We start from the raw sequence: 15,742 nt of genomic DNA on the forward strand, positions 1-15,742 counted from the left end.
GGTATTCCTGATGAAGGGCTTTTGCCCGGAAACGTCGATTTTCCTGCTCCTTGGATGCTGCCTGAACTGCTGTGCTTTTCTAGCACCACTCTAATCTAGAATCTGGTTTCCAGCATCTGCAGTCCTTGTTTTTACCCAATAAATAAATACAACCGTTGACACTGCCCTCAGAAACACTTAATTGTGGGAATAGATTTAAGATATTTAATAGCATATAAGAAAAAAAAAGTGCTTTTAAAGACATCTTAATCTACCCACTGGGATGACACTTAAAGTCTTAGAATAGTGTCTTGGTTTGGATTTGTTGGAAAATGGTAGGTGGGAATTGAGGTTGCTGATTGCAACTAAACTGTCTACAGTGGGTGAATAAAATTAGAAATGGCATCAAAGCAGAGTGGTGCCCCTCATATCAATCTAGTTACAGCTCATATTCCAAGAAGGATTTTGAAATTAGAAATCTCTGGCTGATCAGGATTGTACTGACTGATGCAAACAGCCACAAAGTCAGGAAACTTTCTGACATCACTGATGGCTGGAAATTCAGACAAACTCATGAAACAAGAAATCTGATCTAAATCACAAAGTGAATCCGAACAATATTTTTCTAAAATTGTCTGGTGTTGATACGTAAGGACCATACAGTTATGTCTAATTGCAATGCATTTATTCTGATCAGGAAAGTTTTCATTTAAGTGGAGTCGGCATATTCAGGTCTTTAGCTCAATACCTGTTGATGCTCCAGCTGTTTTCTTTCTGTCATTAGAGTCTGTCATTGTCTTACACATTCAAGGGCAGGTTGTGGAAGCCAAATTCTGTATTAGTGGTGCTGGAAGAGCACAACAGTTCAAGCAGCATCAAGGAGCAGCAAAATCGGCGTTTCGTGCAAAAGCCCTTAAGTCTACCTCACCCATGCGGAGGAGGGAAGGAATTGAGCCTGCCTTTTGGAGTTGTCATAAGGTCCAAACTAGTCATTTAGCCAATTGAGTGAACCAGCCATTCAGGGAAAATATTGGCATACTAAAAAATTGTGAATCTAAACTAAAATATTCTTTTTAGAATGATTTCAAACCAACGGTTTGAGATGGAAACTATGTCTATCTCATCAATTGAATTGAATTTAATTTAATTTATTGTCACGCAGTGAAAAAGCATAGTGAAAAGCTTTGTCTTGTGAGCAATACAGGCAGATCAAGGAGTTAAGTTGGATAGATAGTAAATAAAAGGTAAACAGCAGCAAAAACAAAAACACATCAATCTCAGTTAAACTGTAGCTGGGAACGAGTTACATTTTAATTGTTTAAAACATAATTACTTCATCTATCAACAATTAGATTGATTTTGGGTTTTTTCCTCCACTGTTCAGCCTCTCATATATCAATGAAGAACATCCTGTGAGCATGATCTGATCTGAACTTTTCAAATTTACAGGCATGCTTTCATCTTCAGTCCTCAGAATTCAACAGATTTCTTATAAATGCAAGGGTGCTTTCATTTTAGGCCTTCCGTGCCTGTTGCCAACACATAGCCCTGAACTAAAGACACCAAACATTAGCGCTAATAACTGCTTCTTCCAGGCACTTTTGCATCTGAGTCAAATCAAAGTGGGAAGATGAGCTGGAAAATCTCCATTTCCAATAATGCTCAATTCGTCTGTAGCCCCAGGAGATATGCTGGAAGTCTGGAGAATAGCTAATATAGTACCTTTATTCAAGAAGGGAGCAAGGGATAAACCAGGAAACTACAGGCAATCTAACTTCAGTGGTGGGGAAACTATTGGAAGCAATTCTGAAGGGCGGAATTAATTTGCACTTGGAGAGGTAGGGATTAATCAAGAACAGTCAGCATGGTTTTGGTAAGGGAGTTCATGCTGACCGACTGGACTGAATTTTTTTTTGAAGAGTTGACCAAGTGTGTAGCTGAGGCAACGCATTTGACATAGTCTATGCTGACTTCAGCAAAGCTTTTGATAAGGCCCTGTCTGGGAGACGGATAGCAAAGCTTAGAACCCATGAGATCCAAGGAAATGTGGTAAATTGGATCCAAAATTGGCTGAGCATTGGGATGCAGAGGTAATGCTGAAGGGGTATTTTTGTGACTGAAAGTTAGCATCCAGTGGGATTCTATTAGGATCAATGTTGAGGTCCTTGTTATTTGTGGTGTATATAAATGACTTAGACTTGAATGTCTGAGCGTTGACCAGTAAGTTTACAGATGATATGAAAATGGGTGGAGTGTTAAATAGTGGAGAGGATAGCTTTAGATTACATTTAGGATATAAATGGACTTGTGAGATGAGCTGATCAGTGGCAAATGGAATTCAATCTGGATAACTGTGAAGTGATTCACTTCAGCAAGACAAACAAGACAAGGGAACACATGATAAATGGAAGTGCCTGAGAGCACCAAGGATTATCTGGTCTTGATGTGCACATCCACTGGTCCCTTAAGGTAGGGGGACATTTAGATAAAGTGGAATGCTTGCCTATTCTTGCTGAGGAATAAAATGTAAGAGTAGGAAGTTTATGCAAAAACTGTATAAATCTTCGAATAGGCCACAGCAAGAGTATTGTGTGCAGTTCTGATTTCTGCATTATAGGTGGGATGCAACTGCATTGGAGAGAGTGCAGAGGAGAGGTACCATGATGTTGCCTGGGATGGAGAGATTTGATAAGCTGGGGTTGTTCTCCTTAGAGCAAAGGAGACTGAGAGAGGACATCTTTGAGATGTATAAAATTATGGAAAGCATAGATAGAATATTCAGGAAGACTCATTTGTCCTTGGAGGGATCATTAACCAGTGGGAAAGATTTAAGACAAGGGCAGGTGGTTTAGAGGAGATGTGAGTAAAATCTTTTTCACTCAGTGTAGTGAGAATCTGAAACACACTGTTAGTGTGACAGAGGCTGAAAGTCTCATAACAGTTACAAAGTATTTAGGTGTGCACTTGTGATACCACGTGTGATTAGAATAGGTCAGTGGTTGTTTCAGACCAGCACAGACTCAATAGACTGAAGGATCTCTTTCTATGCTGCAGACATCTATAACTCTTTGACACTTCATTCACCTGACCACCGTTAATTTGCTCTAATCGTGGAAAGAAACAATTAATTGAAGCCTAGAAAGTCCCAGGATAATATAAAGATCACTTGAAGATCATTGACTTGTGTCATTGGCTCTCTTCCTTACACGCTTTGCCTGTAATAAACTCTCTGTGGTAAAGAGTACGGAGAGCCTTTGTTGCACAATTACTGATATTTTTCTCTTAGGGACAAAAAATAGAATGAGAAAATCAATGGCTGTGAAATTGAACTGTCAGATGAGGGGATATTAAAAACAGAATCCTAGAAACTATAATATCAACAGTTAAATACAAGACATATTCACAAAATAATCCTGATATATTATTTAAAGTGTTAATCATTTTATACGTACTCTAAGCTGCTGGAAGTTATCATCAATTTCAAGAGTATCCTGAATGGTATTCGTTAAAGCTGTGATGACTCTGTCAATGACATGCACAACACCATTGGTTGCAAAATGGTCAGCCTTCATTATTCGAGCACAGTTAACTGTAACAATCTGTATTGGATATAAGAGACACAAATTAGAACTGCCATTCAAAATTATTTAAAATAATTAAGAGCAAGGGATATAGAGGAATACATAACAAGAATTTCCAATATATTTGCAACTTAATTAAAACTAATAAGGTTTTCTTACGCCATTGGGGTAGTGATGTACAAATATATTTAAATTTTGGTACATTGAAGGCAATGTTACACCATGTTTCAGTTCATCTGTGAGAATCCGTCTATCCACCATATGGTAATGCAGGGCATTAAGCAACTCAATATTGACATTGCTTACAAGAGCTTCAATTACTTCCTATATTTAAAGAAAAGAAAGGCAATTAGATCAAATTGCAAACATTATTCAGCTATTATATATTCAATTAACATATGACTTATTTTTCCTCTTACATGTCATCTATCAATGTTGACAAGTACTCCTTATGATATAGTCTTTAAGTTGCATAAACAAAAGACAATAAGCCACAAAAATAGTTGGCTTAATCCTATTTCAATTATAGTGGAACATGTAGTTTATTTGGCGTCACAGTCTTCGGGTTAAATAATGAAAAAATAATTTGTGGTTTTCACGATGACCACCACTTGGTGCTGCCTGATTGGCAAGGTACACGTGTGTATTTTGTGAAGAATTATCAGGCCTCAGCTCAGAGGACTCAGAAATTGAAATTATCCAACATTATCAATCAGGTAACAGATAAGATTTGTTAGATTTTGACTCTTGAGCGGCCAAGTGACAAACAGCTCACTCGGGAAAACAGAAGAGGACCAGAATTTATTTTGTGGACCTTAGTGGAGCAGGTGTACTCCCCTGTGTCCACAAACTTAATTCAATACTTACTTTAAAATGATTTTGACCAATTCATATACTAAATATGAATGAGTGTCCATTATACATCCATAGGCCCTTAACATCCATATTAAACAGGGTCCATTGAGTGAAGTAGGCCACTGCAGTAAACCACTTTGAATATGGAACTGGCCATATCACTAGTATCAACAGGACATTATGGCAACTCACCTCATTTTGAGGCTGTTGCCATCCAATTGATATTATAGCTCTTGGGTGATACATTGGAGTGGCATGTCTTAATGTGATATAATACCTTTGGGAGTGGTGAAGTAAAGGAAAATAAAGTTTGACTCATCCAGCTTAATACCATATGAATGCAATTTTTATTACTTGTATTACACTTTTTCATTTATAGTATTTGTCACTCATTGTTATTGCCAATAATGGAAGAAGCTCATCATTCTTGTCTCTATGGTAACTTTCTTGACTTGGGTTCAAGTCACACCCCAGAGATTGGACCACAGTTTAGAGATTGCCATTTCAGTACAGTGCTGAGGGAAGACTGTACTATTAAAGTGCATTGTCACAGATGTTAAATCAAGGTCCTATCTGTCCACTCATGTTGAGATTATCTATGCATTCATCTCACTGTTTGTGGGACTGTGGTGTGCACAAATTGACTGCTGCTTTTTATCTTATTCATTCATAGGATGTGTGTTCACTGGCTGGGCCAGCATTTATTATCCATTCCTAGTTGCCCTTAAGAAGGTGATGGTGTGCTGCTTTATTGAACTGTTGTGGTCTAGGTGTATTGTTAGAACTATAGTGTTGTTCAGGAGGGGTTTCCAGGAATTTGACCCAGTAATGCAGCAAAAAAAAGTCTTGATTTGGAGGAGCCAGTGTTGGATTGAGATGTACAAAGTAAAAAATCACAACACCAGGTCCAACACCTCCTGAACAACACTGTGGTTCTAGCAATACCACATAGACCACAACAGTTCAATAAAGCAGCACACTATCACCTTCTTAAGGGCAACTAGGAATATGCAATAAATGCTGGCCCAGCCAGTGAACCCACATCCCATGAATGAATAGATAATCTCAACATGAGTGGACAGATAGGACCTTGATTTAACATCTGATCCAACAGGTTTATTTGGAAGCACTAGTTTTTAGAGCTTCTTTATCAGGTGGTTGTGGAATATAAAATATATTTCCGAGTCAAGTGGTGAATGGCTTAGAGAGGAACTTGTAGTCGCAGTGTGCTCCTGGATCACATGTTTTTGTCCTTCATGACAGTAGTTTTGCACATTTAGAGGTGCTCTCTAAAGATCATTAGTGAGCTATTGCAGTGCACTTTAGGTGGTATAAACTTCTGTAAATTGTGTGGCAATGATGGAGTGAGTGGATGTTGAAGATATGGTGCCAATTAAGTAAGCTGCTTTGTCCTTGATGGTGTCAAGCCTCTTGACAGTTGCTCAAAATGTATCAATCAGGCAACTGGGAAGCATTATATCATCACCTTAATGCCTCGTGCCTTGCAGATGGTGAACTGGCATTTCAGAGTCAGGAGGTGAGTAACTTATTGCAGGATTCCAAGCTAAGAGTGTGTTGCTGGAAAAGTACAGGCAGGTCAGGCAGCATCCGAGGAGCAGCAGAATCAACATTTTGGGCCGTAACCCTTCATCAGGAATGATACCATGATTCTGAGCCTCTGACTTGCTCTTGTAGCTATAATATTTATATGTCTAGTTCAGTCCACTTTCTGGTCAATGGTAACCTATAAAAAGTGTTTATAGTGGGGGGGACCAGCAATGGTAATGCCATTGAATATCGGGGGCAAGCATTAGATTCTCTCTTGTTAGAAAGGGCTATTGCCTAGCACTTATGTGGCATAAATGGCACTTAGCACTTGCCAGTGCAAACCTGAATATTGTCCAGGTCTTGCTGCAATTGTATATGCTTGAGTGTCTGTGGAGTCAGATAAATTAGAATAATAGAATTCTATGAATGCTGAAGGTAATTTGCATTGGATACTCATTACAACATTGCTTTTTGCATTCCTTCAGCAGCACGTTCCAAACTCATGAAATCTATCAACTAAAAGAACAAGTGCATGGGAACACCACCACCCACAGGTTCCCCTCCAAGTGCCATACCTTCCTTACTTGAAACTGTCACCAGGTCAAAATCCTAGAACTACCTTACTGACAGTCCTGACACCCATAGTCTAAAATAGTTCCAGGAGGTAGCTCAGTACCATCTTCTGAAGGGCAACTGTGAACAAGCAATAATTGCTGGTCTATCCAGTTATGCTCACATCTCACTGAATAGTAAAAATTAAAACAGTAACCAAAAGTTAAGAGTTTCATTAGCTGTATATGTGCATTGGGACATTCAGAGATTGTGGAAACTAATATAGTGATGCACAATTTTATTTAATTTATATTGGATGTTAGTTGTAAGACCTGGTCTACAAATGATGTACATATAATATCAGACATAGGAAATATATTGGAAGCTTTTAATTAAAGTAACACTGCTCATTTGGATCAGTTCAAGGTAATCAGACAGCACGAACAGTTTTATGAAAAAGATATCATGATTGACCAACTAACTGAAACTCTTTGAGGAGGTAATACATGTAATGGATAAATAGGGTGCATTACATTCTGATTTCTAAAAGGCTTTTGAAAAGGTGTAACATCAAACGTTATTGCAGAAAATTAAAAAAAAAAAGCTCATGATGTAGTGAGTGGCATACAGGTAAATTTGTTGACAATAGAAAGATGGTAGCAAACTAAGTGGTGAAGAGGACTCAAGGAGCTACAAAAAGATGTATATAATTTAAGCAAGCAGTTAAAGATGCGACAAATGGGGTACAAAATGGGAAAATATGAAATTGTTAATTTCAGCAGAGAGGAATAAAAACAAGCATATTATCAAAATGGTGAGAGATTGCAGGGCTCAGAGATGGAAAAGGATCTGGACGTCCTTGTGCCTGAAGCAGGAGAGGTCCAGCAAGTAATAAGGAAAGCTCATGAAGTATTATATTATCACAAAGGAAACTGAATAAAAGAGGAGATAGTTTATGCTTTAATTATACAGGCATTGGTGAGAACACAAGTGGAGCACTGCGCACAGAATTAATCACCTTACTTAAGGAAGGATGTAAGGTGAGTTGCAGGCAATTCAGAGCAGGTTTACCTGAATAACACTTGGGAGGAAAGATTTGTCTTATAAGAAAAGATTGGACAGGCTTGACTTGTATCCATTGGAGTTTTGAAGCATAAGAAGTAATTGGATTGAAACATAAGATCCTGAGGCACTGTGACAGGGTAGATGTGGAGAGCATGTTTTATCTTTTGACAGAGTCTAAACCAAGAAAATCACTAGTTAAAAATCAGGGGTCACCCACTTAAGGTGCTTAGGCAAGTTGTTCTTTCTCTGTGTCATTATTCATGGAATTCTCTTCCTGAAAATTTGGTTTAAGCAGAATCCTTGAATATTTTTAAGGCTTAGATAAATAGATTCTCAAGAAACAAGGGGACAAAAGGTGGACTTCAGTGATCTTATTGAATAGCAGAGCAAGCTCAGAAGGCTGATTTATTACTTCTACTTCATGCCCTCTTAGTTGTATAACAGTTGTCATGACAATTTCATCCACTTCAAGGTAAATGATTAAGGTAGCATTGAGTGCTTACAGCTGGAAGAGCAGTCCAGGCTTCGTTACTAGGAGCAAAGATTGTGAATGTACCAGGTCCTTCAATCTCTGGTCTGAGTTTGGCTTGCTTTGAATAAAGCTGAGTGGAGCTTGATCCAACATTTCCCAAAGTGTTGTAGATATTATCAATTGGTAAAGCTATAAAATTGGTGAAAAAGCAAAGGTATCATTTCATTACATAGAATTCCAGAAAAGGTTAATCATTATAATAATATGCAGTGTTGGCAAGAGAATTAGAAAATACAATGTAATTAAATTGCTTGTTATTTATTTTAAATCAAAGATGTTTTTGATGGCAAAATGCAAAATCTGCTACTTAAGTAGTCAACAGATGTAGAGCTAAAATCAGTTTTCTCCCAATATCAGGTGTAGGTACTGCAATTCAAAATCAGTGCATGCATAGCTTTTGTTTACTGTTTCCTCTGAAGGATTGTAGTGCTCAGAAGGTATTCCATCACTGAGCATTTTTAGGATGGAGATGAATAAAATTTTGGTCTGTTAGGGTGTCAAACAATATGAGAGCTTGGGGGTGGGGTGTCACCCAGAAAATGAATTGAGGAAGATGATAAAATATAATTAAATTGAATGGCATAGGAGGGTCAAGGGCCCATGACCCACTCCTGCTTCTATCATGTTCTTACGCTCAGAGACATTTGCAGCGTTGCTTGTACTGAGATCAAAGCCCCTGTGAAGACATGGTAACACTCCCTTCCACATGCAGCAACGAAGTATCTTGTCTGCAAGATGAATAGCAAGTTCTTTAAACAGCATTTTCAGCTGGGAGGTATTTACATAGGGCATACACTGCAACTGCACATTCCAGGTTTACAGGATGCTGATCAAATTACCCTGAAAAGCTGATTCATGTTATAATCTGCCTAATAAGCTTCTAATACATGATTAGATTAGATTAGATTCCCTACAGTGTGGAAACAGGTCCTTTGGCCCAACACCGACCCTCCGAAGAGTAACCCACCCAGACTCATTCCCTTTGACTAACGCACCTAACACTATGGGCAATTTAGCCTGGCCAATCCACCTAACCTGCACATCTTTGGACTGTGGGAGGAAACCGGAGCACCCAGAGGAAACCCACGCAGACACGAGGAGAATGTGCAAATTCGACATAGTCACCAGAGGCTGGAATCAAACCCGGGTCCCTGGTGCTGTGAGGTTGCAGTGCTAACTGGTGAGCCACCGTGCCACCCCATATTTGATACACCTCTATAATGACTTGCCCACAATGGGGTGCCACATGTACCATGATGGAAGTGGCCAGAAACATTGTAGCTGTCATTTTGAGTCCTGCAGCCGTTGTCATTTGAAACCAAACTTTCCAGCCATAAGTTTTGATTTTCAAATCCAGAATAACCAGTGGCTGTGTAAAGCTGTCATTTGGGAATGTCTGCAAACCGTTATTACTGGTCTGACATCTACCCTAATTTTGAATACTAAAATGGTAGAGAGAAAGCTACCAAGAGACCATGGCCGGCCATATGATGAGGCAAGAAATATAAATAAAGGGTAGCAATTTTTAAAAGGACTGCAGTTCACTGTGAAAGGACAAGTTGAGGTAGCAGAGAAGTGGTCTAAATTGAATAATAGCTGTGCAGTGATGTATAGATTAACAATGCTTCCTGCCGTGTTTAAAAAGTTACAGATTCTGTTGTAGAAGCTGCAATATAGCGGGACCTCCTTCTTTAAGGTGAAGAACATTTTCCAATGAAAGCACACAGTTACGTGTTGAATAGAAGAAGGTTGCTGATCAGGAAAATCCAACTGCAAAGCTTCCTTGAATCTGACTCTCAGTAATGAAAATATGGACTTTTTTTTTGAACTGGAATGCAAAAGATTGCTGCAAGCAAATTTACTACCAATAAAAAGCTGGAACTTTCCCAAGTACATTTTGAAAATTCGATGCAGGTGTACTACTCAAGGATTTATAGCAGGAACATCAATGACACTACAACCGATCAGTGTTCTGAAAAAGCTGCTTTTGGGACTAAGAACCTCTAGAAATCTCTAGCCTACAACAACCTCCAGAGTGTTCGGGACATTGTAGGATTTTCTTGCAATGTGCGCTTTTGGGAAATTTTTTCTCAAGTTGCTACAGGTAGTGTTGTAACAATAAGGACTTTGGCCTGAAACAGGGGGGGATAAATTTCCCATATTAGATTCCTTGCTGATTCTATCTTCAGGCAGTGAATGACCCTCCCACAGAGCATTAAGTGAAACAAGTATTTTTCTTTGAGAGGGGAGGTCAATTCAGATGCAGCTTTTGAAGGCAGACATTAGTTTAAAGAAAATCCGGTCCAGCAAGTCTTGCCTCGGGCTTTCCTTATGAAGCGATGAAGGTCAGCATTGAGGTCAAGACCTGCTGGAACCTAATCAAGTCTCAAATTGGCTTGAACTTGTGGATGAGAACATGTTTGCAATTTTAGGTCTACTGAAAGTTTGCATTAATGAATAAAATTAATTAATAATGTCAATGGGATTGAAAGTAGGAATAAGTCAAAATTATTTAGAAACTTCTGTTGTGTGGGTTCCTTCAAGCCAAATGTGATCTCGTATGGATTGGGAAATCCTTGCATTATTTGACTATTTACTGATTACATAAATATAATCAACATGACTACAGAGAATGTTAGGAACACATTAGTCACAGGTATGTGTCCTCTCAGTTCCTTCTTAACCCTGCTATCCCAGTCAATAATGCACACCATATTCAATCAAAATATTAACCCTTCCAGACTCACGGACAACAACTGCTTCAGTGTTAACTGCAGATTGATGTAGGGAAACTGGGGTTGAATCACTTTATGGGAAATGTAGGAAAATTTATAGTTAATCTCTTCTATGGAAAATTAACCTATAGTCATCCTATATTACTTAGGTTTAATATTGAAATTACCAATTGCAATAGCACTTTTTTACTTATTACAGGTATTAGGCACATAGGTACAGCAGTGGTAAATAGTCAGAACAGTATTCAGCTTTTTATAATTTCCGAAAAGAATCAGGGGACTCAAAAAGTTAACTTTATTTCTCCACTCACATATGTTGGCAGAGGTGCTGAGTTGCTCCAGCAGCCACAGTATTTTGTTTCTATTGCAACCCCTGAAGCCTGTTTCATGTATTTACATTACTAGTGATCTGTACCTGAACTGCATTCCTCCACCTCTTCTCCTTACATAAGGAAAATGAATTGGTTTTAATTTTGAAAATTTCACTTGACCAAGAATAGAGGTTTCGGTCAGAGAGAATTTCTGAGTTCCACTTGCCTCTGTATGAAAATGCATTTCCTGATTTCCTTCCTAAAGGGCCAAGTTCTAGCTTAAAGATCACGGTTGCTGTTCTGGACTCCCCACCACATACAGAAAATTGTGGGATTGACTGTAAACGAGGTTATATCCAACTGGGTGATATAAAGCAAACATCATGGGCAGAATATGATGTTAATTCCAGAGGCTGGGTAGGAGTCAATGGTGGGGGAGTGGCCTTATAATGAAATCATGGCAGATGTGCTACTTGTCTTCAAACTGATGGAATATATTCGTTGGAGTCAGCCTTAAATCCCTCCTTATGTGTCCTCGATTTTGGGCTCAGACTTTTCAAGAGTGTTTCTAACTTATTCTGAAATAAAAATAGCAAGTGTTGGAGAAACTCATTAAAATTGGGTAAGATCTGTGGAGAGAGAAACAGAATTAATGTTTTGAGTCCAATATAACTATCTTCTCTGTATTTTCCTAATCAAACTCTGGTTATTTTAAATCATTAAGTCAATTCATTCTGCGATACAAGAGTGAGCTATCAATTATTGGATAAATCTTACCAACAGGGCAGCCTTTCTCACCCTGCACGTTCAAGTATCCCGGGCAGCATTCATATCTTAAAATCCTGTAAAAACAATTCATCATAAGTTTGCATTTATGGAAGGTTGGTATTTTTCTCCCTGTAAGTAAAATAAAAATGTTGCAGCATAAAGTAATGCTTGAAGGTGGTTTCTTGGACTAGAGTTTCGTACAAGTTTGAATTTCTACCTGGAAAAAAAGTGTCTTCTAATTCTGTAAGGAAGAACTATAGGAGAACAGTTTAGTTATCAACAAATAACTATGGGATCTGAATTGTGTTTAATATAACATTTCAATCTATAATGTTATTCCAGGCTAAGAATCATTCTTTATAGATGGGATCAGATCCTTTAAAATTCGATAATGACCACTAATTGCAAAACTGAAAGCTCACTCTATGTTCTACGCTTACTTTTATATTGAAGTTCCACACATCATGCTCGTCAACAAAGATGTTTCAAAATAAAGCTAGGCTCTGCATCAAAAACAGCTTTAGTTGTTTGCTAATGCAGACCTTGAGTATTGCTGAAAGCAGGCACATTTTGTTGAAGCTTTTCATCTTCCACATATCGGAATATTTTGCAGGAAAACTAAATCAAGGGGAAACACCAATACATATACTGCATGAGAAGAGAGTTCTACTTGGTTAGAAAATGAACTCTGGGGAATGTATCAACTAATACTGATTGACAGTTAACTACCAGGCTGTGTTTAAATTTTAAACCAGCAGATTGACCCTGATCATGACACTGGCCTGAGAACTGAATCAGCAAGTGGCTATCACCTATCTTGTGGAGTTCAGCGCACTCCCCTTGGCAATGCTCCACCAATCAGCATTTTCTTCAGTGGTACGAATGATCACTTTTCCCATTGAACTAGTTTTCTTATGAAATATTCAGATGAGGGAAAAATAAAAAGCTACAACAAAACATATTTTTAAACGACACAAAATGACTTTATGTACCTATTGCCTGAAAAGCTTTGAGTTTTGAGAATAAAACAGCATGTCAATGACTAGAAACAGCAGTTCCTAGGATAATTGAACGTTGCATGACCAAACCTGACAGTCTCCAAAGACATTGAAATAGAGTCAGCCTGTCTAGAAAATGCCAGAATCAAGCACCTTGAAGGTGACTGAGCCATCTCCCAACTGATTCACAAAACACCCAATCACCTGTGTACTCCACCAGGTGGGGATAACCATTTAATCGAATCACATTAAACAATGCATTCTGAGAAAGCAATTCATCCAGTCATAGTCTTAAGTAAATCATGGACTTGGAATCCATTTATGACCTTGTCTGAATAACTGGTCAACTGGAAATAGAGGATCATGTGGCAGGAAAACTTTTGCTTTAAGAAACTACCCTTTTCCAGGCAGAAGAGGAGCAAAATGAGATGCCAAAGAGGCAAGGCTCCTAGGTTGGAAATACCCTCTCTCCATCTAACCCTGCAAGCTGATTGAAAATCTGCTCAATTCAGGCAGAGAGCTAAGAAGTAACCTAAAAACTGCATGAATCTATAAGAATGGATATAAATAATTTGCAGATGTATTTGAATTGTCTTGGTGCCAAATCCAGAGAGGCAATTAAGTTCAGCCTGAAACTATCCAAGCCTTCAATCCACAAGATCCCTGTACTAATAAATTCTTTGGGACTTCAAAAATACTGATTAAACTGTATCTCCAGACCATAATTTATTTCTGTTTGTGTGTGACACTTGGAGTGCATATGTTCTTGGAAGGTCAGAACGTCCTTATTACTTTAGTTAAACTGGGTTAAATACAATAAATAACTTTTTTTCTTTTCAGGAAACTTGCCTGTATGTGATTTTTACCATCACAAGATGTAAACAGTTAAACAATCCATGAATTAGCAAGTGTATACTCCTTTTTAAAAAAGAGACTGTTCTGGTCACATAAATTGGAAATAGAAGAGAGCCATTCTACCTCTACCCAGCCTCAAATCATTGTAACATGAATATAAAGGTAAGTTGGAAATTTGGTTGAGTCGACAGAAAATTGACTGTAGTAGTGAACAGTTGTTTTTCAGACTGAAGGAATGCAAGGGTTGGTACTAGAATTAATATTTCTTGATGATACTAATTACCTAAACTCGGGTGTGCAAGATACAATTTCAGAATTTGCAGATAATTTTATAAATTGGGAAATATTGTGACCTGTGAGGAGGAGTCAGACTCCAAGAGAACAGTGATGGAATTGCAAGCAGGTGAGATTTAATGCCGAGAAGTGTGAAATGATGCATTTTAGTGGAAATAACCATACAAAATATAGGAGCGTAGGAGCAAAGAAACATGACATTTTGTGTTGAAATGTGCCTTTAAGAGAGATTTGTTCTGTTTCAAATGAAGAGAGGCATTGTAAACATGGTGCTAAGATGTCTACTCCACGGAAAGCAGAGGGTTTTTAAAAATAAGAATTAGAAAAAAGAAGAGTTGGTGGAGTCAAGCTCCCACAGACCTAAAGTTTTAGTTTTGCTTTCAGTTATTGAAGTTGGGGTTTTGGGAATTGGAGCTCTCTCTCTCTTGCGCTCTCTCTTGCGCTCTCTCTTTCATTCTGTGCTGCTACAACAAGTTTGAGTTGTCTCTCTGTTGCCAGATTCAGTCTTTTGGTTTTTTTCTTTGTCCTGGACTGGAGGAGATTGCAAGTGAGGATAATTTATTTTTTTCTGGGTTGTGCTTTTAAGATGCTGCTATATTGAAACAGTTCATGAGTAATAGTTAAATCATGTATTATTTTGATAGAATTAAAGTTGTGCCAATTCTTTTCTTTTGTTTGTGTTTTAATTGTGGTTTAAGAATAAAGTGGGTTTTGATAAAGCCAAGTAGTTTCACCAGTCGAATCACAATGCAACATCTTAATCTAGATCCTAACTTCTATCTAATTTAAAGATAATTATATCTCCTTGATATATTTTGAGGGTATGTGATCTGGTGCATTACAACATAGTAGGTTGTGAGTGTAATTAAAAAAGGCACACATTCTTCTGAACTTTATAACTAGCATCATAGATATAAAAGCAAGGAAGTAATGGTGAACATTGGATACAATATCTCTGCTGAGACAGAATCAAGCTGGGCACTGCACTTGGAGGAGGTGAAGGCTTTAGGGAGGGTGCAGAAAATATTTACAAGACAGTTCAAGGCTGAGGGATGTCAGTTACATAGATAAATTGGAAAAGTTGGAAGTCTTCTCCTTGGAAAAAGGAGAAAATCAAGAGGAGATTTGATAGATGTGTTCAAACCCATGAAGGGACTGGACTGGGGAGGTTGAGAAACACTATTCATATTGATAGAAGTCATGATTTGGAGATGCCGGTGTTGGACTGGGGTGTACAAAGTTAAAAATCACACAACACCAGGTTATAGTCCAACAGGTTTAATTGGAAGCACACTAGCTTTCGGAGCAACGCTCCTTCATCAGGTCAGCGAGCCCTCCACTATCACCTGATGAAGGAGCGTCGCTCCGAAAGCTAGTGTGCTTCCAATTAAACCTGTTGGACTATAACCTGGTGTTGTGTGATTTTTAACTTCATATTGATAGAGAACACTTATTTAAAAAGTGAAAAAGAAAAGAACTAAAAGTGGTAATGGAAAACACGCAAGGAATGGTTAGGATATGAACTGCACCACCTAACAGCATGTTAGAGGCAATTGTGGCTTTCAAAACGTAACAAATAAGCACTGGAAGAAACTAAAGTGCTGTTTGCTCTTGCAGAAAGACCTGGAACAGATATAATGGGTTGTATAAGATCCTTCTGTGCTAAAAG

The 15,742-nt window shown here is 38.2% G+C and overlaps 1 protein-coding gene across 1 annotated transcript in view; it reads right to left on the reverse strand.

The window, feature by feature from the left end:
- Positions 1-15,742, reverse strand: part of tgfbi (transforming growth factor, beta-induced) — a 60,661-nt gene that overhangs the window by 28,023 nt on the left and 16,896 nt on the right. Inside the window, exons 3-6 of the mRNA XM_060837254.1 lie at positions 11,936-12,000; positions 8,084-8,241; positions 3,720-3,884; positions 3,432-3,578 (exon numbers count right to left, since the gene is read on the reverse strand). Of these exons, the coding sequence (XP_060693237.1) occupies positions 3,432-3,578; positions 3,720-3,884; positions 8,084-8,241; positions 11,936-12,000 (535 nt within the window). The remainder of the gene's footprint in view (positions 1-3,431; positions 3,579-3,719; positions 3,885-8,083; positions 8,242-11,935; positions 12,001-15,742) is intronic.

The sequence above is a fragment of the Hemiscyllium ocellatum genome, chromosome 16 (genome assembly GCF_020745735.1).
Source record: "Hemiscyllium ocellatum isolate sHemOce1 chromosome 16, sHemOce1.pat.X.cur, whole genome shotgun sequence".
Lineage (NCBI taxonomy): Eukaryota > Metazoa > Chordata > Chondrichthyes > Orectolobiformes > Hemiscylliidae > Hemiscyllium > Hemiscyllium ocellatum.